We start from the raw sequence: 27,838 nt of genomic DNA on the forward strand, positions 1-27,838 counted from the left end.
TGGATGAGCTGTCCGCAAATATCTGCTGCTCATCCGTTGTCGCAGATAGAGTCTTCAGTTTTACTATGACATACATATACATGATGTGGTCCAAGGTGAATATTAATTAAGACAGTATTAGTAATATTCATCATCGGAAATCCACGAGTCATCCGGGGAATATCGAGGATGTAGTGATGTAAGCAAATCAAGCAAATTAAGGCCCACTACATTTCCGAAACAAATAAAAATAAAAGTTTCTTAAAAAATAAAAACATAAAGGAAAATGTATATCAATGGCCAAATTACAACACCCAACAAATGCAAGTTTCCCTGCATAATCTAAATGTTAACTGTGAAGATTCATTTCGCTGTTGTGTCGTTTGTCAACTGACGACGAGAAGCATACAAATACGACCCGCTTATGAAAATAAACATTTAATTTATTTCGATAAATTATTCAGAAGGTGATGAAAAGTGTAGTATTAAACGTAAAGTTAACAACTTTTGCAATTCTACAAAATGCCGTATATCGTTTTACATTCCCCGATTGTTGAAAATCAAATCCGTTTTGTATGGTAGTGGGCCTTAAAAGCTTTCAAAAAACGTTAACGTACACCATAAAAATAGCAAAAGCATAAAGATGCATTTTTCTCGAAATTACACTACACATTATATACATTGTATCAGAAAAATATATTCATACATATGTTTCTAATTGGATATACAATGTTCATCAACACTGTCACTCATAAAATACAACAGTTCTATTTTTATGGCTCTATTCCGTCTTTGCATATTACAGAGTTAGCTCCCTTGCTGGTAGGTATCGATTGTTACGTCATTATTTTGTGAGCGCAAATTCACATCGTTTTCTCCGAAAAATGTGGCGGAAGGTAAGGAGCACTATACCAACCAGGTTATGAAAATATTAGGCCTGTTCTCAAACTATTCTCGCATAAACCTATGCTTAATGTACATACCAGCCTATTCTATTGAGGCATGGAACCAATATAAAGGTTTTGAGGATACTGATGGAACATTTCATAAAGAAGATAAAATTCTTTTGAAACAAATCAAATTCTTTTATCTATGAACATAATAAAGAGGAGAAATTTAAACCACCCTGTTTCCATATTGATGTTGTAAAAACAAGGAAATCCAAAGGAAAAACAGCACAACAGGAGCTAGCGATAGAGTTGTATAGGGATGGAATTCATCCGATAACAACATTAAAGAAGGTATGGATCCAGCGCCTAATGGAGCGTGTGTATGGAGACTGCTATTAAAATAACAACACAAGTTGGTTTATACCTATAGATAGCTGGACTGAAGTGTGAAACTAGTGGGGTTATCTTGCTGTTCACACACTATAGGGAAAACACCAATTGTGTCAAGATTATAGACTTCAGTAGTAGAACAGGATCCACAACAATCTGTACTAGACTACATTATATATACCGATCGTGGGATATGAGTAATAGAGGAGGAAAGCGTGGGGATAGGCGGGGATCGCTATCCCAAGGCACAAGTAAGGCCACTAGCAAGAGACCAAGGAAAAGTAGCAGTGATAAATGCTGTTGTCCCATATGTACGACAGAGATTAGTGACGACACTGAAGGAATACAATGTGAGGTGTGTGAATGCTGGTTCTGTTTGGCGTGTGCAAAGATACTAGCGAACTCTATACGTTAGCCAAAAACGGATTTCTTGATAACTTCAAATGGACATGCAATACATGCAAGTGTAATTTCCCCAAATTCAGTTCAATGGACAAGGCACTGAAAGAGATTAAAGAAACAACAAAACTGAGGTTGGATAAACTTGAAGACAGGATGGAAAATGTTGAAAAGGTAATTCCTGGCAAGGTGACCGAAGCAGTTGAAGAAATGAAAGATGATATTGTCACAAACATGAGAAAAGATATAGATGAGGTGATTGAAAAAAGAAAACAAGAAATGGAGGATAGAAGAAGAAGGGAGATGAACCTCATGATATTCAATTTGCCCGAGTCTGAGAGCGATAATTCTCAAATGAGAAAAGATGAGGATTCAGCAAAACTCATGAAAATCTGCCAACATTTGCAAGTTGGAGGAATAGAAATCAAGGAAATCATCAGATTAGGGAGAAAAGAGCAGATGGGAAGAAGCTCCTAGAAAACTGCCGGAATATAAGAGAAATAGATGATAAAAGTCTCGAAAAAGTCATAGTAGGAAGAGACTATACAATTGAGCAAAGAAACAAATTTCAAGGCTTACGTGAAGAATTACAGAGGAGGAAAGATCGTGGTGAAGAAGTTATGATAAGAGTAGGGGAAATAGTTAAGGACACCAGAGTTAGAAAAGTCAAATCAACACTCAACCGAACCAAACGAAACAGAGAGAGCAATCGAATGATTCCTCCAGATAGGTGGAAGGTGCAAGACCAAAGAGTGGGGTAACCGGAACATCAACAAATGTGAATATATCCAAAATAGGTCCAACAACTGGGGATCACAAGAAACAAGTCCCAGTAGTTCAGAGGCTAATAAGATCAACAGAAAAGGGGCAACATTCCAAAAAGTTGGAGGAGAAAACTCATCATGATGAATCTTCTTATACCAGTACTCCAAACGATGCCCAAAATGAAAGAATTTTTGGATTCATATCTCAAAACTTGGACCTAGATAGTAGCAATGAAGAGACCCTCTCATCACCACAACTACCAAATGAGAGTGCCAACCATACCTGGGATGGTATACAATCAACAGAATCAAACGAAAATAGTGTTGAATAGGGGAACAGTTTTATTCCGGTTTTAAACTACGTCACGGTTGAAAACAGAGAAGAACGACCTTTAAGAGTTATATATAGCAATGTAGACAGTCTTTTAAATAAAAGGAAGGAGTTAGATGTGGTCATTAAGGAAGAAAATCCAGACATCATAGCACTAACTGAGGTATTACCAAAAAATAACAAGGGAATACAAGAGTGTGAATTTAACTTGGAAAATTACGACGCATTTATAAACTCCACCATAAAAGGAAGAGGTGTCATCATCTATATAAAGAAGTGCCTCTATGGAACACGTTTGGAAGATTTCCCTTACAATGGTTTTGAGGAGAGTATATGGTGCTCTATAAATTTAAAAATCAACGAAACACTCATTTTAGGATGTGTCTATAGAAGCCCATCAAGTACATTGGAAAATAACAGGAAGCTTAACAATGTCATCTCTAGTGCAACAAACCTGTGTACACATTTGTTGATCATGGGGGACTTCAACTATAAAGAAATAGACTGGGATAATATGATCACAAGAGGAGCAATAAGGAGTGAGAGTTTTAAATTTTTGGAAACCCTACAGGACTCATATCTAACTCAGTGTGTAACAGAAGATACCAGACATAGGCACAACCAAATATCCTCACTTCTTGACCTGGTAATAACAAATAATGAAGAAATAATCGATGACATCAAAATTAGTCCACCAATTGGAAAAAGTGACCATTCGATAATAACTCTAAATTTGCATCTATACTAGACTACTCCAATATCCAAGACCAAAAAGTATAAATACTACAAAGGAGACTACATCAAAATAGCAGCAAGATTGGATGATATTCATTGGGAAACAGTCCTAGAATCTAAAAGTGTGCAAGAGTCCTGGAAATACTTGGCAGAATTTTTAATACAATTAATGGATGAGCATATACCAGTGAGCCAAGTAGTACCAAACATCAATTGCAATAAGTTCGAGGGCTGGATCACCAAAGAAGTTATGTTTGCTATAAAAAAAAGAAAAAGAAATGCTGGATTAAATATAGAAGCGTAAAAACCAGTGAAAATTATGGAAAATTTGTTACAGCTAGAAATGAGGCAACATCTAAAATCAGGGAGGCCAAACATGCTTATGAAAAAAAAGTGACAAGTGATATAAAAAAGGACAGTAAAGGCTTTTGGAAATACGTTCGATCAAAAACCAAAGTAAATACTGGAATCGGGGATTTAATAAATGATCAAGAGGAACTTATATCCGACCCAAAATTAAAGGCTGAACTACTAAACAACTTTTTCTCAAGTGTGTTCACAAGTGAGGATATGACTACATATCCTACAGTAGATCAAAGGAATTTTAATTCAGAACTCACAGATATCCAAATTGAAGAAAACATGGTGCTTAAGAAACTAGACCAGATCAATCCATCGAAATCTCCGGGGGCCGACAACTTACATCCAAAAGTACTGTACGAACTGAGAGAATCCTTAACAACTCCACTTCACATCATATTTAGGAAATCATTAAATGAAGGAAAACTTCATGAAGAATGGAAAATTGCCAACATTACAGCCATTCATAAAGAGGGAAACAAGAAAAAAGTGGAAAACTATAGACCAGTGAGCTTAACATCCATTGTGGGGAAAATTATGGAAAAACTCATCAAAGATCACATTCTACAACATCTGGAAGGACAAGACTTGCTGTCAGCTCATCAATTTGGCTTTAGGAAAGGAAAATCAACTACTACACAATTACTGGAGGTTGTAGAAATAGTCACAAAATTATTAGATGAAGGAAACCCTGTGGATATAGTTTACCTCGATTTTAGAAAAGCATTTGATACAGTACCTCATCAAAGATTGTTGTCGAAATTAGAAAGCTACGGAATAAAAGGAAAAGTACTCAAATGGATAAGTCATTTTCTAATAGGAAGAAAACAAAGAGTAACTGTGCATGGAAATTATTCAGGCTGGAAGGAAGTAAAAAGTGGTATTCCTCAAGGGAGTGTTTTAGGACCTGTTCTATTCCTTATCTTCATCAATGACTTACCTGAACAAGTTAATTCGATAGTTAAATTATTTGCAGATGATGCCAAGCTAATTGGACCAGCTAACCTGGATGGGCAAAGAGATATTCAAACGGATTTAGATAGACTAACATTGTGGTCAGAAACTTGGCAAATCAACTTTAACACGGAAAAATGTAAATCTATCCATTTTGGCTACAATAACACGCAACAAAGTTACAATATGACTGATGGAGATGAACAAATAACTGAAATCAAACAAACAAAGGAAGAAAAAGACCTAGGAGTTATTTTTGATAAGGACCTTAAATTTAACAAGCATATATCTGAGAGTGTATCCAAAGCTAATAGAATGATTTGTATCATCCGAAGAAGTTTTGATTATTTAGATAAGGACATGTTCACAATCCTGTACAAATCACTCATTAGGCCTCATGTGGAATATTCGAGCTGTGTTTGGAACCCAATATATAAAAAGGATATTATTCGGATTGAAAACGTGCAACGCAGGGCAACAAAACTTGTCAAGACCATGAAAAATTTGACCTACAGTGAACGGCTCAGAAGTTTAGGAATACCAACACTACAATATCGGCGAAAGAGGAATGATATGGTACAAACATATCGAATTATAAAGGACATTGACAGAGTCGATAAAAATGATATGTTTTATGTAGAAGATCGAACAGGAAACAGAGGAAACAATTACAAGCTTAGGAAAAAAAGATGCCATTTGAATTGTAGAAAAAATTGTTTTTCCAATAGAGTGGTGCATGTTTGGAATACATTACCAAACAAAGTGGTGGAAGCAAAAGTCTTAAATAGTTTCAAAAGTAGTTTGAATGATCACTGGAAGAACGTGGAGCTGAAATTCAATCCAAATTGTTATTAGTCAACTACAACTGGATCAACATAGTTTATAACAAGAACAAAAGAACTTCTAGAGGTTTAGTGGGGTTACCTCGATAATCTTGATTTACGACTATATCATTATATAGTGATGTGAGGATTTAGTAGGGTTATCTTGCTAATCCTTACAAAAGAAGAATTGAAAACTCATCTAAGGAATGGATTTGTATGCCATATAAATATAAACGTAATAGGAAGGAAATGAACGGACTACAAAGGATAGACTTTTTTTTTATCATTTTATTGTTTTTAACAACTCTCTCTTTGCATGCGCAAACCAGAAAGTGAATAATGAACATTTATTAAGGACGGTCATATTAGCTTGAAGCTATCATCAAGACTGGAAAAACAGTGCGAACAGTGCGAAAAGAAGGACGTCACGCTCGTAAACACATGACGTCACAATCAATACCTACCCGGAAGGGCAGATAACTCTGTTATATGCAAAGATTTGTCGTCTTCTTTTTTCACGTAGACTCTAATAATTCAACCGTCAAAATATAAAAAGTATCTTTTACTACAATTTTCGACATTTTCTTAATTGAAATAAATAATTCAACTTTTACACAAACACAGTTGTCGGTTTTATATGTGACAGATAATTTTAATGATATAATAGGAATGTCAGATTTATAGCATGCAACCTTATAAAAATGTGTTAAAACGAAAGTAGAAAGTTACCTCCCTTTGTATCAATACGCACGGTTTTGTAATTTATGATACAATTTTAAGACTGTAGTAATTGCATTCCATCTGACTGTGTCAAATAAAGCTAATATCTTTGTGCGTATTCAATATATTTGTTATTATCTAGTTTAATAATATACCTTAAACTTAAAATATGTTTGTGAACTACATTTTTTACTCGAACTGATTATAATCCGGAACTGTTGTTCGGCTATACTCTTCTGATTATGACAATCACCTGCTTAGCAATACAGTATTGATTAATGATGTCAATCTGTCTGTAATACATTTGATTGCGTCCTTTGTTCCTCCAGGTTAGTATTCTTTATTCATATTGCCGATAAATAGTATTTCATTTCCTTGTTTTATTTCAGCAGCACCGTATGTTACGTCGCACCGTCATGTTCAGTAGACTGCATGTTCCGTCGGCATCGAAAGATCATTATGGAACAGCATTTTATCTGTAAATATGAAGAAAATAAGACGCTTTTAATTTAGACGTCGTTTGTTGTGTTATATGCAAGCAATATACATCGATTTATAAAAACCTGCACTTCCTGTTCATACAGATCTGCCCGAGGCAAGTCTTGGCTATCTCTTTGACTTATTACATGGTCTGGTGAACATTGGGTATACAATGGTCTGTAATGAAAATAAACACCTACGTCACAGTACAAGTTGATAGAAATGACAATTCTACTGACAACGTGAATAGACCGGATCTGACAGAAGAAAGGCATGATTAATGTAAACAATGTAGATTGCAATTTAAAAAAAAAATGGAAAAATAATCAAATGTGAATTAAATGATAATGTCATATTAGGATTTTTCATCATCAGCGTAGTTTATGTACCTTTTTGAAGCAAATACAATTACACAAATATTTAAAGTGAACAGTCGGGCAAGGATGGCTAAAGTCGGTAAAAATGGTGTGAATGTATCCAGTATAACTTCTTATGAAATGGAAAAATAAAATCTCTCGTCAAAATCTGTCTGCATACGAAGAAATTAATTTAAAGTATGGAAATTCTAAAACGTCCTCCCGGCTCACTATGTCCGTGGTTACATTCCCACGCAGCCTCGCTTTCAATGCTTTCAACTTTTCTTTACTTTAATGGTCAGAACTGGGAAACTAAACAGAACTTGACCGTCGTATTAATATGTGAGAACTTTTGGAAGGCCAATGAACGCATTGAGACTGGTTTTCTTTGCCCGACTATTCACTTTAAAGCCTTAAAGGAGCATTAACTTTCAGAAACAAAAATTTAAAGTTTCTTAAAAACAACAATACAGAAGAAAATGTATATTGATGGCCTAAGATGAGGTTACAACACCAAATAAATCCGAGATTCTTCGTGTAATTTATGTGAAAAATGAAGATTCATTTCACTGTTTTGCCATCTAGAGCAATGATAGTCAAGGTAATTAGGATGACAAAGGAAAACATAAGACGACCCACGTTATGGAAATTAGCATTTAATTTATTTCATTGGAATTGTTCAGAAGATGATGATGAGTGTAGTGTTAACGGTAAGCTAATAACTGTTGCGACTCTACAAAAAAGTCAATCTCGTTTTACATTTAATTTGTTTTTTAGAAATAAAAGCCGTTCAGGAAAGGTAGTCGACCTTTAACAGACTTGGTTCATCCAAAATAATTTGATAATTTTCAAGTGAAATGAAATTTGAACTTGGGAAAAATAGAGGTTCTGTCATGAAGCCAAACATTTCTGGATTTTGTTATTAACTGTAGGATGAAATATTAGACAATGATGTACACGTATTGTTGTATGTTACAGGAGATAGCAATGACTGGGGGAAGTAACTTGGTGGTGCCGATGGTGCTATGGGGAAGGAATGCTCCGACCCACTGTATTTCTACAGTACTCATGACACCAGATCAGAGAAACATTGTCACTGGATGTAATGATGGGCAGATTGCTATCTGGGATGTCACAAAATCTTGGGAGGTGAGATTTCAATTTTCATTTACACTGTTAGCAATATCTTGACAGTCAATTGACTGGTCTGATTATCGTTATGACAAAATATAGATTAAGAGATATATTCAATAAAGACTGCATATAATAAGTTCACGTGACATTTAATTGTCAAATAATGCAACAGATCTTGATCTTTCAAATCATTAACAGCAATTCATTTAAACTTACTTACTAATAAAAGTGATGTTTGTATATTAATTTAACTCCTAACATATATTGTATCCTTGAAGGAAAAAGAGAAAAAAGATACTCCAATTTTGCAATTATTGATCTTAAGATTTACAAAGAGTATTATTTGAATAGCTGTTTATCAAAAATTACAACTTTTACTGTTTTCTTCAGATCTACCCTCGAAGTATGCTCTTTGGACATACTTCAGCTATCAGTTGTCTAGCCCTTGGGAGCTCTCGTCCAAACCTACCGTATATTGTCAGTGCTTCGGAAAATGGGTAATTTTTCTGTTACTTCGTAATATTTCATTGTAGTATCATACTCTCCAGACATTGTCTTTATATTAACATAATGAATGCATCATATTTCCATAAGTGACGATAAATTGAAAGTTTGAACTTAACAGATCCATCTAAAACCAACAGTTTCCCAGCTATGTAGACTAGTACTATAACTATAAATAACATCTATCTATTTCAATTAAAATAGCATGATACATCATCGGAGGCCCTTGGTTGACAACAGGTGATGAGTGTAGCATAGTATAGTGCAATCAACTGTAGGTCTCTGATGATGAACAGGATAGAGCATGCAGATTGTTAGTGGATTAGATAAAATGAGCTCCATGATAAATATTTACAGGGAAATGTGTCTATGGGATATAACTGATGGCCGATGTGTAGAATGTACAAAGATGTCTTTTATCCATTCCAACATGCAGGTAAATATGGTCTACTTAAAAATGTCAAACTTTGATAATTATGTAGAAAATAAAAGATGGATAGAATGATTTAAGTAAGATTTTTCTTAAAAGCATAATAGTATTGAACGAAAGATGTATTTGAAAGACCAAAATACAAGGATGATTTCAGCATTTATTGTTCAATTATGATTTGTACAATTTAAATATCAAAATATCAATAGATACCTCTTTCTTTTTTCTGTATACCAAGTTAGATAACAGAAGATTGCATGCTCCTGAAATAAAATACCTTTGTTTCTTTTACATTATATATAGGCATACCAATTCAGAAAGGATGTTCGACTTGTGTGTAACGGTTATTATCCTGAGATTTTGATTATTGACCCACTAACCTTTGAGAAGATCTACTCGCTATCTTCCAAAGTGGCTCCTGATTGGATCAGTGCCTGCTGTGTCCTGCGTCCAGTGAAGCGACAAGGTAATCTATATATTTCAGCCCTTCATGAATCCCTGGTGCTTTAGTAGTATTTTCTCTTCCTTAATGAAAACACAACTTATGTTGTCAGGTTAGAATTCTCTTCATAGGTCAGTGTAAATACTGTGATTTGAATATATTCTCAACCTTTGAGTGATTCTGAACATGGTAAAACTAGGCAAGAGATGTTAATTTGCATTAATTGTACCAGGCAATACACATATTTAAGCATTGGTTGTCATATTTTTGACATTCATTGGTGTGTAACATACATTAGGCGTTCTAGCATATCCAGTGGAGCGCATTAGCCCACCATGACAGATATGCTAGAACACCCAATGTATGTTAATGCATGAAATTACTTTAAATGTATTTATTTGTTGTTTAGATGATGTAATTGTTGCGATATCTAACTCTGGAGCTGTCAAAGTTTGGAGTCTGATGGGAACTGAGAGTAGAGTAAGTATGCTCAACCCTGTCATAACTTTGTATACCTATCTAATGCATCAAATTGGGGATTGTTGTGTTGAAGATTCTAAGTACATTTGTCTTTGAAAAGTCTAAATCCAGATAGTAATTTTTGTTATGCCAAATTTGTCTACAAAGACCACTCAAGAAACAAAGACACAATGACATGATCTTTATACCTTAGTGGTCTTTCTACACAAATCAAATTGTGTTGAAACTATTGGCCATATTGGACCCAATTAAGTGCTTATAGTTGGTTGCTTTTATAGAGAGATGATTGCTAAGGCTGATTTTGCTGTTTTATTTCAGACTCAACCCGTGTATGAAGATGAATCTAAACAGATAAAATGTCTGAATGCCCAGACTCTTGCTTGTTGCCCATTCAACCAGAGGACTGTTCTGATTGTCTGCTCTAAGTACTGGCAGGTAATACTCTTGACCAACATGCAATATAATTCCTCTCTAACAATTTTCACATCCTTAACTTCAACTACGATGTGTATAATTACCTTATCTACTTTATTTCTGCATATCTTAATTTTTATTAAAAACAATTTTTGAAAATCAACACTTACCCAGTAGCATTCTCAATTATGTATCGCTTATTATGGTATTAATTTTATAAGACCTTCATGCGTTCTTCAGAAATAGGGGATATCTTTACTGGTAATTAAAGACAAATTACCTACTAAATATGTATCATATGTAGGTGTGTTTCTTTCCTTATATGAGATCTTTATTCAATAATTATTCAATTTTGAAGGATTTAATATGTAGCTTAATGAATACCAAAACTATTTGGTATTATAAAAAAATGGGAGGCCTACTTTTCTTCTCTTTGATTTTTATTGCTGGTCATTGTTTCATAGGTAAGTGCTGTAGTGAATATAGATGAACAAAATATTAGAATTTTTCAAGAATGCAGTTTGAGCTGCCTTCGAAATGCTTGCATAATTAGATTTTCCCTACCAATGTTATTTTTTTTTGCTGACAATCATGCCAATTCACTGATAATAAAAGAATTGTTGTTACTGAAATGCTCTTTGGAATAGTTTGATTTGACTTTGTGTACATGTTTAATCAATTTACAATTATTAACTACTTTATCATTCAAATAATTCAAAAGTTTAAAAATAGTTACCACACAAAATATAATTGTCTTTATAGATTATATTTCAACGAGAAATATTTAATTTATTGAAACAGTTTTCTGATGTTTATTAGAATAATGTGGAAATTTGTTTTAAAAATGCAGAAATAAAAAAATAACAAAAGGAAGAAACAAAAGTTTATGCTTTTTCAGTAAATACATAACATGTACTATTATAATAATGCTATCATATACATGTACTTTAGATGTAAAGTACAAAATCAGCTATTTTGTATTGGAAGACTATCCCGATCATGAAAAATATTCTGTAGCTTTTTACGTAGGTAGATCATTCTTTAAACTTAAATTCTTTTTAATTAGTACATGTCACTTATAATTGCATTGGAATGGTTTGTTTTTATATCTTTATGGTTTGGAACAAAATGTTTGGACATTTTAGGTGCAAGATTGATTTACTAGTGATTGTGTTTACTAAAAAATTTGAAAGTGTTTAGAATTTAACTTTAGTTTTCTCATTTATTTATGGTTCAAATCATTTTGCGATGATGTGATGGACTGTATTTGTTTTGTGCAATGTTTGAGGCATTTATTAGTCTTGGGGGCTGGTTCTGCAGAGCTGAAAATTTTAATATGTTAAGAAACCAAGTCAGGATTTCTTGTGAAACCTATTTAAACTTGTGCTTTTCGCAATGAAAAATTGACGTGTTGCTATTTGGTTTTGAAGGTCTATAGTTACGATGTGAGAACTTGTTGCAGTCAAAAGTATGGAGGGGTAAGGTGACCGGTGCTAGATGATTCCATGTGCATGGACGATAGAATCATCCCCTATTACCTCCCCTGGAAGTGTAACGGCCAACAATGTCTAACTATATGGAGGACAAAAATCAAAATAAATAAGTTTTCGGTGCATTCTTAAAATTGAATACCGTATTTTTATTATATTACTGATTCAAAGCAAAATATTAATTGATACGAATTCAGGAAAATTATGGTTTGATTTTTATTTGAAATGTAATGTATTATTTAAAAAGTTTAGACGAATGCTTTGTTTTAATTTGCAAATTTTATCCACATATGACGTAAAATATTTAACTGTAATTTTCAAAATAGAATACTTTCGATTAATTCATTATTGAAAAAAAACATTTTCATCATATATTGAATTAAGCAAAAAGAACAGACTTCTTAACAAAAAAGGCTTCTATCTTAATCAATGATCAAAATGGCACACACTTAAATATAGCCTGACATTGTAGCATTTCATGATTATATGTTGTTATTTATATATACATGTTGACTACTTTAGTGCTGACACAGTTTGGTTTCTTCTATAGGATTAGCTTCCACATGAGACTTTCAGTTGTCTTATTTTCTAGGCGAGCTCTTACTTTCTTTTAGAGATGATTATTTTGATACACTATAATTTTGTTTCATTAGTGGACGTATGATTTCTTGTTCTGCTATATCTGTTATACAATGTATATCACTAACAATATTCTATCAATGTAGACTAACAATACTGTAGCTCTCACGGTAAATATAGCTGACATTCATTTCATTTTTAGGAAATGCTATATATACAGTCAAACCTGTCTATATAAACCACCCTAATGACCAAGAAAAAAGTTCTTTATAGCCAACCTACCCAAGTTGTCTTTATAAATGGGGCAAATCGTGTTGAAGTTGATCATTTGGGGACCCTCAGAAAGTGGTCTTATTAAGAGGTGGTCACTAAGACAGGTTTGACTTTTCTGATTGTTTGATATCTGTATTTATATTATCACCTGGTCCATGGACCAGTAATGTGAGAATAGGTTTTCCTTAATATCTGTTCTTTGTCCATCAGCAATAAATTTCTTCTGAAGTTGGGATAGGAAGCATTCTTTTGGTAGTTAAAGTTCGAAAATTCCAAAATGATGGGGCTGACTTCCATTGAAGAGAAATACAATTATCACTGTGTTCCCTTTCTGAAAACTTGGAAAATACTTGGAATAGTGGGAATTACTAGATTTATACTCTATATGTAGCCTGCCTTATCTGGTATAATGCAGCTTCTGATCTGCTACTGAATAGATAAAATTAGTATGTTTTGGTGTTAGAGAAATTACTATACAATTTTTATAGACTTTGTGGTGATTCTTTATTCATTTTCTGGCACATCTGTCCATAGCAATACTTACTGATGTATAGCAATAGATCGTTTGTCTTTGTTCGGATCATTACATTGTTTTAACTACTTTTCTCATACTTTTTGAAAGAGAAAATGGATGAATTAGTTATGTAAGCCAATAGAAGTACACCTATACTCCAGTTTTGTATTAAACTAGATGTTTTATTTTGATTTCAGTTCACATTCTTGCAGGAATGACCAATTTTGTTACAGAATTATGGAATATATTGATATCCGTTATAACAGATAATTAAAAGTACTGTAATTATAAAAGTATTAAATGTTGTTTACATTTTTATGGTTCTCTTTATTTTAAAATTATAATTATGTCATTATATACAAACAACATTTAAGTTAGTTTTAAGCAGCTATTCTTAACAATGAAAATTTAAAGCGGACTTTTTCTAAAGTCATCATTTTCCATCCTTTTCTTGTAACTACATATAGATATTTACTTACATACATATTCAATGTTTTCGTTTTAATTTGCAATATCAAAATAATTATGTCTGAAGAAACAAAACTCATTATGAAATCTAAGAATTGAATTGTGTGAGGGATGATATTTGGAATTAGTGCAATATATCTTGAAAGAAATAATAACATATTTTTATTCTTTTCTACCGTGATTACAAAATCAAATTAATAAAATCTTATAGCAAGAATTCTAATGAAATGGCATTTTTGTCCCTAGATAAAAAAAAAAAATGGTGAATAATTTGTGTTGTAGAAAATTGACGTCATCTTCATGCAGTTATTTTGCGGCTTTATACAGGGGCCAGAATACTATATACAAAACGTTTCAGATATCGTGTAAAATGAATAAAAAAACTATGTAAGTATCATCTTTGGTGTTTCCTCAGATATATGATGCTGGAGATTTCACCAACTTGTGTTCCGAGTCAAACAGGTGTGGCGAGAGATGGTCGGGTGGTGACTTTGTTAGTGTAGACAAGGTCATTGTATGGAGTAATGAGGGCAAGGGATACCTGTACAAATTACCTACCAAGTAAGTATAGGAACCTGTACAATTTACATATCAAGAACTAAAAATTACACCACTTGATTTCCAAAGAAATGTACATGTACAAGGTTATATATATATATTGTTGAAATTAGTCCTATCCATGAAAGTAAGTACATGTATTATATAGCCAGTTATTTTTCATTTAAAAATAAAATAAAAAATGAGATTAACTATAAAACAGAAAATTTTACAATATGGAATCAAATGTATGTAAGAGAATATGTGTTGGATTTCTAAATTTTGTAATAAAAAGTATTAAAAATATTTACGATTTACAATCTCCATGAAAATAACTTTCTGTACTGCACATGTATATATAAAATATTTTCGAGGTTCTATTATGTGGTAGGTATTATAAAAAATAGTGTATAAGAAACCCTCCTACTGATATATAGATGAAGAGTTATCATAAGGTATCTGGTTTTTTTGCATGCAATTTTTTGTCATTTAATAAAAAAAAAAATTCTCTTGGACACTGACTTTTTATTGGAAGCTTTGTACCTAAGAGATACAAGGCATCTCATCATTAATTAAACAGACATTCACTGTACCAGTAACAGGTGATAATAAAAGTTGTCAGTTCTCAGTTTCTAAAAGTGAAGACAATAAGTCTTTGTTAATATACATGTACTAGTGTTGTATTATCTGGATCATAATTCAGAGGTCCACTACTTCTGGCATCCATCAAGTGATTTTAGATGTCAAATACTCTGGTAATTATAACCAAAATGAAGCAGAAAAAAAGATCCAAGATGAATTGAGGTATAGATTTGGTTATGTTCTATTCCTGAGTTATTTATATAGGATCTGAATACAGATTACAATGTACCTGGAAAAAAAAATATATCAAAAAAACTATAAACCAATTACCTTTTAAAGAGTATATATGAGAGTTCAAAGGTATCCCATCAAATATTGAAATACCTAGAACATTTATTTAGGTTTCCTTTAAGAAAAAAACTTTTATTTGTAGAAACAGAAAATGATTTATTTCTTTTGTTGTTTTAGCTGTGCACTTTAAACATAAGGCCATACAATGATATTTCAGTCATTCTCGTAATTTCCTCTCCACAAGTGATATAAGCAATATAAAAAGCAAAGACGTTAGACGATAGCACCTGTTTCTTTTTTTCTAATCAATTTTTGAATCAGTGTTCTTAAAAGATATTGCATTTTTGTATCAGCTATTTTACCGTGAACAAAGAATTCTTCAAGGAAAGGGTTTTCAGACATGCACTTTCTTTGTTGCTTATTTTTTCAACTTTAGAAATAATCTACTAATGAAACAATTGTCAAGCAGTTTGTGGATTATACATTTGTAATTCTAACTACAAATTGTATATGAGAAAAAAATCCCATCCAAGTCTTAGGGAAAGTTATTGATCAGGGGAAAAAAAACAAGGAGAAAAAAAAGGAAGATGGACTGAAAGTATTATTGAAACATATATATATATATTCTGGGCAAATAATAGACCAAAATTTTCATAAGCAAAAAAAAAAAAAAAAAAAAAAAAAAAAAGAGGGGAAGTGGGATGAAATATTGGTTTGAAACACTATTTAGTATTATAACTGTTTTTTCCTTTACAAGCCTTCTGAGGGGAAAGGCTGTGAGCAGGTAAAGGAGGATACAGTTGGCTGAGCACTGCATGACTAGTCATTTTAATTGTGCTGCATATTTTATTTCCTTTTCTTTAATTCAGACATTGTATAGTAGTTTTATTTTTGCTTTTGTTTAGGTTTTAGCAACATCCTCTGGCTTTTGATTTTGACTTTTTTTTTTCGTTTTTTAAACTTAGATTTGTATATTATAGAATTGTAAAATGATACACACAACTTGCTTATCAAGCTTATCAAGAGCTTTCAATGGCTACAGTTCATCTTAGTTATTTGGGCCCATCAATGCCTCTCCACAAGTCCCTTGACTTTCAATGTGGCCGAAAACCTGCATATTAGTTATTTATGCTAGCTAGGTGACATGGCTACGTCACTTTAAGGCTTGTATGTATTACAAACTAGTTATAGTTTTCTTCATTTTCAATTAATAAAAATAGATAAGTATGCTGATTTCTAAAATGAATTTAATTCACTCAGATGAACCATGATTTAGATTCTTTAATAAAAGATTTTGGAATCAAGCATTTTATAGTTGGAATGGCGTATTAAGGATGTATTCTTCTGAGGTTTCAGTCCCGCTGAAGTCTCCTTTCAACTAAGATCAAAGAAGTTATGAGATTTTCAAATACAATTTATCAATATCTGTAGCAAGTTGCCAGTTGCAAATTTTGTCAAAAATTACATTTCTATCTTCAGTAGATTTTTTTATACAGGGATTTTAAGAAATGACGCAGTCAGCGGTCTTTTTTTCGCTTTGAGTAGAGCTACAGTTTTACCATTTTTTACAGAAATTGTTTTTACTAAAATCATCACTGCGCCACCATCGAGCTAAATTTTGCTGTAAATCTTTACTAGGTTCTTGTTAGTTGAAATATTGAGCATTAACGTGTTAAATGATACACTTTTGTCACTTTATTTTTGCATTTAATGGTAATTTGAGCACATTTATTTTTACTCCAAAACATAGAAAAATAACAAATATTCAAATGGGGCAAAAAAGTAAGCACACAGACCCCCCATTTTTCTGCCAGACTTAGAAAGAACAACCCTTTCTCTATTGATATGCAAAATATTAACAAAAGTTTAATACCAGAACTTTTTCTATGAACGGTTTAGGTTGGCAAAAAAGGCTGAAAATGGCGCATTTTGTAGCTCAAAATCAAGGGGTAGGGGTAGCATATGTTGTTATTCTGATAAAATATATGAGTCTTTTTAATCAAAACTGGTATATTTTTAAAGAAGACCACTGGAAAATAAATTCTACAAACATCCATCCATATCAAACACCTAATTAGAAAATTATGGCTTACATCTCTTGCATATATGGTCAAAACAGCAAAATTCCCATAAAATCCAATAATTTGTCAACTAGGTATCTTTGAGTGACAATAGCTGAAAAACGAGCACACGGACATATGTTTTTTCTTCCAATTTCTTTTTTGGTTTAAACTCCTATTTCCAAAAATTTATATGAGAAAAAAAGTTTAATACAAGAAAATTTTGACTTCTCAGAGGAGTACATCCTTAAGTTGATCATTGATAACCAGGCATCAGAATCTGTAGATTGAGCTTCATTTAAGTTTTTGGATCGCCTGTGTTTTAACTTTTCTCTTGTTACTAGAAGAAAATGATTTGTAACAAATGTTTCCAGGCACAGTGTAGATTAATCTAAGAGTATGATAAACCATTACAGAATTTGATGATTTTTAGAGCACTGAGATATAGCCGGTTATTTTCATGGGGAAGATATTATAGAGATCTAACAGGAATTTTGATCCATGATAAAATGAGAATTGGGCGCATTGTATTTGTTCTTATAGCCTTGAAAATCATGAAACTTAGATATTTGGAAATAACTGGCTATGCATCATTTGTTTACCATACAACAATGTGGATTCTAATGCATGGATGTGTTTTAGCTCTGATTGTCTCTGATTTTTAGCTTACCTGCCCCGAAGCTTATGTCATGGTGCGGCGTCCGTCGTCGGTCCATCAACATTTCCTTTAACTTGCTACTAGTCATAGAGTTGTACATGGATTGTAACCAAATTTTGCCAGGATTTTGGCTCTAACCCCCCGGGGACAGGAGGGGCAGGGCCCAATTGGGGAAATAGAGGAAAATCCTTTAAATTGCTACTAGTCATAGAGTTCTGCATGGAATGTAACCAAATTTGGCCAGAAACATCCTTGGAGGAAGGGGAAAAGAGTTTGTATACATTTTGGCTCAGACACCACGTGCATGGGGGCAGGAGGGGCAGGGCTCAATAGGGGAAAAAGAGGTAAATTCTTTTAATCGCTACTTATCATAGAGTTCTGCATGAAATGTAACCAAATTTGGCTGGGAATATCCTTTGAGAAAGGGGAACAGAGTATGGATAATTTTGGCTCTAAAACCTCTAGTGTGGGGGTGGGGGACCCAAAAGGGGAAATAGAGGTAAATCCTTTAAATTGCTACTATATAGGACTTCATGGAGTTTTGCATACATTGGATTGTATCCAAATTTGGCCAGAAACATCCTCTGAGAATGGAAAACAGAATTTGTATAAATTTTGGCTCTGACCCCCCGGAGCAGAAAGAGTGGGGCCCAATAGGGAAATTAGACTTGAATCTTCAAATTCCTTCAGAAAAGAAACAATCCTGTATTCAGAACATTACTTGGCATTACAACCAGGTGAGCGATACAGGCCCTCTGGGCCTCTTGTTTTTATGTTTAAAATTGATTAGAAAATAATATGCAGTATCTAAAGATAGATTTGATTTAGTGACAATTAAATCTAGTACTATGTTATACCCTAAGTAAACCTTAATTTAACACCCTTTATTTTTTCGCTTCACAAATATACTTATGAAATACCTGAGGAGGTTACTTTCCATGTAACTAGTCTTGTCTTTATTGATAATTATGTAGTTGTTAATGATGAAATCACTGAAGTCTACTTTATATAACCTAACCAATAAACACACTTTATACAATATTAACATGCCCTATGCATGCCTAGTATTGATTTGCCTTAATGATATACTATGTATGGGCCGTGGAAGTATAACTATCAATTATGAAATCTCAAACTGCTATTGATAGTAAGCTGTTTGGTGTCGAAATTACTGAAGCTTTTGGAAAATTATTCAAATTTAGGTTAATAATCAAACGACAGGTTGGTATGGTTGGTTTATATAAACGTCCTATTAGAGCTAGGTTCTTATATGGATGTGTCAGGTGTATAGGTTGAAAAAAGTGGAGTAGGGTCTCAGAGAAAAACCACCAACTAGCAATCAGTACCTGGCAACTGTCCCACATACATGGGATTCATACTCATGACCCAGAGGTGGAGGGCTTGTGGTGATATGTTGGGACATCTTAACTCCTCAACCACTGTGGCTCCCACTCTCAACAAGTAAAAATTGAGAAAAAGAAAAAAAACAAATAGAAAAAATCTAAACAGCAAATAAATAAAGGTCATATAGGTTACTTATATACATTGTTCTTCATATTTTGTCCCACCAACCAGAAGATGTACATTATATAAATCAATAACTTATCTGAAGATGTACGGTTCATTATATAAATCAATAACTTATCTGAAGATGTACGGTTCATTATATAAATCAATAACTTACCTGAAGATGTACGGTACATTATATAAATCAATAACTTACCTGAAGATGTACGGTTCATTATATAAATCAATAACTTATCTGAAGATGTACGGTTCATTATATAAATCAATAACTTATCTGAAGATGTACGGTTCATTATATAAATCAATAACTTACCTGAAGATGTACGGTTCATTATATAAATCAATAACTTACCTGAAGATGTACGGTACATTATATAAATCAATAACTTATCTGAAGATGTACGGTTCATTATATAAATCAATAACTTACTGAAGATGTACGTCTTATAAATCATACTTACTGAAGATGTACGGTTCATTATATAAATCAATAACTTACCTAGAGAATACTTAAGTACGGTTCATTATATAAATCAATAACTTACCTGAAGATGTACGGTTCATTATATAAATCAATAACTTCTGAAGATGTACGGTTCATTATATAAATCAATAACTTATCTGAAGATGTACGGTTCATTATATAAATCAATAACTTACTGAAGATGTACGGTTCATTATATAAATCAATAACTTACTGAAGATGTACGGTCATTATATAAATCAATAACTTACCTGAAGATGTACGGTACATTATATAAATCAATAACTTACCTGAAGATGTACGGTCATTATATAAATCAATAACTTATCTGAAGATGTACGGTTCATTATATAAATCAATAACTTATCTGAAGATGTACGGTTCATTATATAAATCAATAACTTACTGAAGATGTACGGTTCATTATATAAATCAATAACTTACCTGAAGATGTACAGTTCATTATATAAATCAATAACTTATCTGAAGATGTACGGTTCATTATATAAATCAATAACTTACCTGAAGATGTACGGTTCATTATATAAATCAATAACTTACCTGAAGATGTACGGTACATTATATAAATCAATAACTTACCTGAGGTAAATGCAAGAAAATGCACACAACAACAAATCCCAATACAGAGGTTTTGAGATCAACAAAATGATGTGAGTAAACTAAAGTACAATTTACCGTTGATTAGTCCCACTGTCTGATAATTGTAAAGTCATATTTTTATGTAATTTTTGTGATAATTACCAAAAGGTGGGACTAAGCGACTGGAAATTGTACTTTACCCATGTCATTGTTGGATCTCAAAACCCTATATTCTCTTCATTTCATTTTTAGCCCACCATCATCAGATGGTGGGTTATTCAAATGGCATTTCGTCCGTGGTCCTTCCTTCCGCCCGTCCATCCGTCCGTCAGTCCTTCCGTCCTTTAACAATTCTTGTTACCGCTATTTCTCAGAAAGGAGTGATCCAATCGGTCAACAAAATGGCCGCCAGGCAGCCAACTTGGATTTTGACAATTAAAGTTTGTTACCGCTATTTCTCAGAAAGTTCTCAAGGGATTCTTCTTAAATTTCACATGTAGTTTCGCCTAGGGCCCTAGTTGTGCATATTGCATTTTGGAACCAATCGGTCAACAAGATGGCCGACAGGCAACCATCTTGGATTTTGTCAATTAAAGTTTGTTACCGTTTAAAAAGTTAAAAAGTACTGAAGGGATCTGTCTCAAATTTCATGTGCATGGTCCCCTAGGTCCCTGGTTATGCATATTGCATTTTGGTACCAATCCGTGAACAAGATGGCCCACAGGACGCCATCTTGGATTTTGATAGTTAAAGTTTGTTACCGCTATTTCTCAGAAACTCCTGAAGGGATTCCTCCATATTTCACATGTAGGTTCCCCTAGGGGTCTAGTTGTGCATATTGCATTTTGGGACCAATTGGTCAACAAGATGGCCGACAGGCAACCATCTTGGATTTTGACAATTAAAGTTTATTACTGCTATATCTCAGAAAGTGCTGAAGGGATTCTTCTCAAATGTCACATATAGGTTCCCCTAGGGCCCTAGTTGTGTATATTGCATTTTGGGACCAATCGGTCAACAATATGGCCGACAGGTAGCCATCTTGTTTTTTGATAATTGAAGTTTGTTACTGTTATATATCTCAGAAAGTACTCAAAGGATCATTCTCAAATTTCATATGTAGTAATATGTAGTAAAAGTTTGAAAAGCAGAGAAAAGATCCCTCTTTCCTTTGTACATAGATCATTCTTTGGTGGGCGCCAAGATCCCTCTGGGATCTTTGTATATAAAGGTTTTCCCCTAATAATGTTACTATTTAATATATTTCTTTTAATTCTCATATAAATTTACAGTTGTGATGTTTCAAAAACCTATACCAAAATTCTGTAAGTACCCACTGGTATTTTGTTTGAATGATGATGGCCTAAGAAGTACTAACAGCCACTGATATGTTTGCTTACTATATATATATCACTGTACTGAGAACACTTGTTTGATAATTAGTACAAAGTCAAGTTTGATTTTCTATAATCTGTGGTATGACGTTCATGGCTTACATGTAATATTATTCATAACTTCTATAAGTTTGCACAAAAGTGTAATGTAAAGTATGAAGACTGTAAAAACTTGTCTGCTTACGTAACTAAACAATAACAGGTCTATAATTTCAATACATAGTTTATTTAATAACTGAATCATTTAGATGAATTCTGATATTAATTTCCAGTGTGATAATACAAATGCCCTAGCGATGTAATAAATTAATTTGAGTCATTACTTTGTGAACACTATAGAGGAAGCCAAGTATAGCCTTGTACTTTGGTAACAAATGAAAATATGTTGTTATGGTCTAAAAAATTTACATGAGAAGCTAATGATGTAATATGAAAGAAACAAGTTCAGTATAACTTGAAGTGACACTTGTTATGTCATGAGCCTTTAGATGAGTGGCATATTAAATTATTTACTAAATTTATTACATTTCGAACATGTAGGTGCAGGTGTTATTATCTTTGACAGACATTTGTAATATTTTTTTTTGTTATCGAAGTAAATTATGAGTAAGTTGCGACTTAAACTCCGGTAAATACCGTAAACTTAAGTAGGTATTAGCAAATTTGTCTATAATAAATCTTTATAAATGCAACTTTTTAAAAGTATTTTTAACCGATAGAGACTGGGCTTAATTTGATAGGAGTCCTCTTTGAAAAAAAGGAGGTTTCCTGATAAGTAGAGAAATTTTTATTGATCATTAAAGTATGGAGTTTTGCTGCATTTTAATATAACAAGTTACAACACGTTAAAGATTCACATGTACTACTGATAGTATGTACATTTTATATATGTGTTTATTTCTTTTGTCACTCAACATGCTTCCTAATTTTCTTTTTGACTTTTGCTAGACTTAAAGTAGTCACACTAATTTTTTCTTGCCTTCTTATATATATGCTAGACCTATTCTGCTTTTTAATTTCATTTGGTTGATTTCATGCCATTTCTTTATATCCATTCATGCATTTGAAATTGGGATGTGTATTATAATCATGTTTACCAAAATAATCATAATCTTTCTGATAATGACCTTGAATATCAAAATATAAAAAAGTGCATTCACATTAAGATATGATTTCAGAAATTAGTTTACACCCATCGTTGTGCTATTTTTTTAACATATCCAACCAGATTTGGAACAATTCTATCGTATTTTGATAAAGTATAAATCCTTATAAGCAGCCAATCAATTGAGTTACAATGAAATCTTTAATACCAGTACATTTAATATGTGAATATATATTGTCATTAAAATTATCCACTAAAGTCTCATTAATACATGGTTATTATGAATTTGGATATTCAAGATGAGATTTCAAAACCTGTAGTGAATCTGAATTACTAAGAATTTATTTTAAGAAAAGTTCAGCTGCTTTAGCAGGTAATAAGTGATCAAAGAAGATAAAAGATGATACCACAATAATGAGCTGACCAATGTATACTTAGCATTGATTTGACCTGTTGTATATTTGTTTACAGTGCCACACCGGACAGCCCAGACTACCACCGCCAGAGTCACCAGCCGTCCTCTCCACATGCTTACTACATACTGGACATGTACTCTGAGCTGGTAATGTTCTTATCTAAATAGTTTCAAATGTTTTATATATTTTAATCAACTTCAATGATAATGAATTTACTATACCTCCTGTCAAGGTATTTGAAGTACAATGTGTCTGTAAAGAATAAAGATAATCCCATCCCCTGAATCTTGTTGATTATTCTATGACAAAATTTCATTTATTAGCTCACCTGGCCCGATGGGCCGGTGAACTTATGTCATGGGAGACGTTAGTCGCCGTACGTCAACATTTCCTTTAAAACGCTACTAGTCATGGTATTACAAACCAGGTGAGCGATACAGGCCCTGTGGGCCTCTTGTTTTTGGGGTGACATGGAAATGCATCAAAATGATTTCTATTTCTTGTACAACCTTGCAACTCATTGAATTGAATATGGATAAGATTGATTTTGTGTTTGACAGTCTATGGCCTGTGCTCCTGCCATGACCTTTCATCAAGGACAAGAGGAGAATCCAACCCAGATCTTGATCCGTGGTGACTCGGAGGGTCAGTTGGTAGCCTGGACACTTCCTACCGTGACAGAACGACAAATGACCTTGGTCAGACAGGAGAGTTTTGACCGTCTTCCAGGTAAGGGCATATTGTGCTAAGTGAAATGATTTAATGTTTTACTAGTATTGGGGTTTGATATTACCTCAAACTCAGACTCAACTGGGGGTAACATATTGGCAAAATGTCAGCCACCTTAACTCGGTCACTCTTTAAGATTGGGCAATCCATTATGAAATTTCAGGGTAGAATATCATTGAGATAACTGCTCAACTTTCCTGTCTGCCATTGCAGACTGTTTTGAAATAAGTACCGGTAGTTATATTGGTCAATTCAAGAGGGTACTGTGCTGTATGGAATATTTTTATTTACTTTATTTTGATACTTTTAATTGAAATCTTGTGCGAAACATTTGTGGTAAGCCCATGAAACAATGAAATATAAGATTACAGTGTATAACAACATTACTCAAGTTACAGATGGTTGTCTGTGATGAAGAACTTTGTCTCTGTAAAACAAAATGAACGCTCTTTGGTGAAGAACAATATTGATTGTAAGAAAAATGACCTTTTGACCTCTTGATCTTTTGTAGCTTTGCCCCCACGATGCAGCACTACTCTACAGGAAGTCTGGGATAGTCTGTACCAGCCTCCTTCTGGTATTATAGATGGAATGGTAAGTCTGCAGCCTCCACATTCACTAAACTTGTCTGAATCAAGGTGTTTGAATTCCAGCTCTTGGGAAATTCCGCACAAAATATAACAAAAATTTTCATAAAATTGCAATCTTGATTAACTCCTCTGTCAGAAACAGACTTAAAAGAATTTAAAAATTTCTTAACACATTTTACTTGTACATGTATTGCCCAACCCACACATTAAACATTTGAAACTGATTCACCCTGAGTATTAATTGAACCAGCATACTCCGAAGCATTTACCTCTCTATGAAATCTTATGCTTAAAAGGGGATTTCCAGAAATCTATTTTTGATGTCATTTTGCGGTTGCTATTATTCCCAACAGGTTTGAATTAAAAAAGTATAGCTGATGTTCCTTTGATCAAAAAACCATTCTCAGGCATGTTAGAGTTTGGTATAAATTTTGCTCTTGGTTGAAATCTAGTGTGACGAGGATGGGAGACCACTCCATATCACATCAACTATCTACATACCTTCACAAGGCAAGGTCGCCTGTGGGAGGGAAGATGGTAGCATTGTCATCGCACCAGCCACCCAAAGCATAATCACCCAGCTACTCGATTTCAAGATTGATAAAGATGGTAACTGCTCTTATAATTCACTTTCTTAAATCTAATATTAGTATTGTAGATGTAGATAGAAGATTTAAAAAAAAAAATCAAATTGTTTGTCAGATAGTTTTGGAATGTTAGGAGGAATCAGCTGTCACATATATCACTCCTAATATTGCTACATATTTGTATAATAATTGTAGATAAAAGTCATAGTCATACTGTTATTGAAATTATCAATATAATATTTAACAGACGTACAATTATTTTCCTTGGATATCAAATGTCTTTCCGACTGGTTCAGAATTTGCTAAAGAAAAAGAATACAAAAAGTAATTTTAGAAATCTGAGACTTATTCTTAAGGAATTTGATTTATTTTCTACTTAACAATTTGTGGAGTCACTTTTAAATGTCCTTTGAATAAAGATACCGTAAACAATGGTTATAACGAACCTCTGGGACTACAAAAAACCACTTTGTTTTAAGCATATTTCGTTATACACATATTATAGGAAAATTCATGGAAAATGAAAAATTCTATGTTGTAACCATGAATTTGTTGTAAGCGGTTTTTCCTGTATCATATTGCATACCTTATAATGACTGATTTTGATTGTTATAGACATTGCTACTCATATTATAGATATTACATTGCATACCTGTATTATGATGTCTGATCGATTGTTTTAGACATAGCCACTCGTATATTGACGGGACATGATGGTCGGGTGACATGCCTATTGTACCCATTTAATGACAGTTCTCGTTACGAGCCGAATCATCTACTATCAGGCGGGGCGGATTTCTCTGTAATGTTGTGGGATATGTACTCTGGATTAAAGTTACATACTTTTACGGTACACGGAGGGGAGATAACTCAACTAATTGTTCCACCTTCTTCCTGTAATGTAAGTTTCACAAACTCTTTATATTTACTCTAATAAGAATATACGTTTTCATGTTTCAAACTATATTATGAAAACTGCTCTCTGAATGATTCATGATTCAGTAAACTGTTTATGAAATTACAATATTTCATTTAATTTGTACTTTTAAAAATCTTTTATCTTTTCAGACAAGAATTTTATCATCAGTATGTTCTGTAGCCAGTGACCATTCAGTAACTCTCCTCAGTCTGAAGGAGAGAAAATGTATCATGCTGGCCGGTCGCCACCTATTTCCCGTACAAACAATAAAGTGGCGCCCTCTAGATGACTTTATGGTTGTGAGCTGTTCTGATGGCACAGTGTATGTTTGGCAGATGGAAACAGGTACTCTACACCAGGAACTTAAAGTTAATTAACAGAACTAAAATGTATATCCATTTCTTGTGGTATACTATTTTGGAGTTCACCGATTTTAGTCCTTTAATTAACATAATAATTCAATCACATATCAGCCATCAGTACATGTAACCATGTCTGATATTTGATCCAATAAACATCCAAATTCAAATCATTGTTCATTTAGAATCAATGGCATAAAAATGTTGTAATACTGGGAGATTGTTTTGTCAATTATCAATATTTTTCACCTCACCTGAAAACTGACCATTGGTCACTTTATCATGTAGGTCATCTAGACAGAGTTGTACATGGGATCACAGCGGAGGAAATCCTTAACAATTGTGATGAACATGCTGCCCCAACGGATCAGCTGATCAACCCTAATCTTACGCTAGCCCAGGCCATCAAACGACGCAATCTCCTGACATTTAAAAATCTCGCTCAACAGAAACTGCAACAACAGATGGTACAACAACAACAGTCACAAGGGGCCCGCTGTGACATGGTGAAACCTCAGTCCTACCCTATGTATATACAGGGTGTGAGGACCAACACCCGTAACCCTGACGCTCACATCATCTATTTTGATACTGAGTCTCTCATTGGTGAGTTAAACTTATATATTGGAGGGGCTTACTGGGAGGGGAGTAACTGTAAAGTCTGTCATTGGTGGGTTATATACCTAAGGGGAGGGTTTAAGTGGGATAGGAATAAATGTAAAGCTTGTGATTGGTGAGTTATATACCAAGAGGAGTGGCTAAGTGGGATAGGAATAAATGTAAAGCTTGTGATTGGTGGGTTATATACCTAAGGGGAGGGGCTAAGTGGGATAGGAATAAATGTTAAGCTTGTGATTGGTGAGTTATATACCTAAGGGGAGGGGCTAAGTGGGATAGGAATAAATGTAAAGCTTGTGATTGGTGGGTTATATACCAAGGGGAGAGGAGTGAATGTAAAGTCTGTTATTGGTGGGTTATATACCAAGGAGAGGGGGCTAACTGAGAGGGGAGTAAATGTAAAGTCTGTCATTGTTGAGCTATATACCTAGGGGAAGGACTAAGTGGGAGGGGAATGATATACCTAGGGGGA

General features: G+C 33.5%; 1 protein-coding gene across 3 annotated transcripts in view; it reads left to right on the forward strand.

Moving 5' to 3' along the window:
• The first annotated feature begins 6,542 nt into the window (after nt 1-6,542).
• LOC138315570 (WD repeat-containing protein 7-like) overlaps nt 6,543-27,838 on the forward strand; it is a 33,396-nt gene continuing 12,100 nt past the window's right edge. The window contains exons 1-16 of one of the 3 annotated variants that reach the window (XM_069256687.1): nt 6,543-6,675; nt 8,161-8,331; nt 8,707-8,813; nt 9,178-9,256; nt 9,554-9,716; nt 10,102-10,172; nt 10,491-10,607; nt 14,326-14,471; nt 16,078-16,104; nt 23,620-23,710; nt 24,125-24,293; nt 24,805-24,887; nt 25,336-25,492; nt 26,154-26,371; nt 26,539-26,734; nt 27,037-27,354. In XM_069256687.1, coding sequence (XP_069112788.1) covers nt 8,170-8,331; nt 8,707-8,813; nt 9,178-9,256; nt 9,554-9,716; nt 10,102-10,172; nt 10,491-10,607; nt 14,326-14,471; nt 16,078-16,104; nt 23,620-23,710; nt 24,125-24,293; nt 24,805-24,887; nt 25,336-25,492; nt 26,154-26,371; nt 26,539-26,734; nt 27,037-27,354 — 2,104 coding nt within the window. In that variant the 5' untranslated portion in view covers nt 6,543-6,675; nt 8,161-8,169. Of the gene's footprint in view, nt 6,676-8,160; nt 8,332-8,706; nt 8,814-9,177; nt 9,257-9,553; nt 9,717-10,101; nt 10,173-10,490; nt 10,608-14,325; nt 14,472-16,077; nt 16,105-21,941; nt 21,975-23,619; nt 23,711-24,124; nt 24,294-24,804; nt 24,888-25,335; nt 25,493-26,153; nt 26,372-26,538; nt 26,735-27,036; nt 27,355-27,838 lie in introns of all 3 variants that reach the window. The other 2 variants (XM_069256685.1, XM_069256688.1) reach the window with 2 other exon arrangements.

Source organism: Argopecten irradians, chromosome 2 (genome assembly GCF_041381155.1).
Source record: "Argopecten irradians isolate NY chromosome 2, Ai_NY, whole genome shotgun sequence".
Taxonomy (NCBI): Eukaryota; Metazoa; Mollusca; class Bivalvia; order Pectinida; family Pectinidae; genus Argopecten; species Argopecten irradians.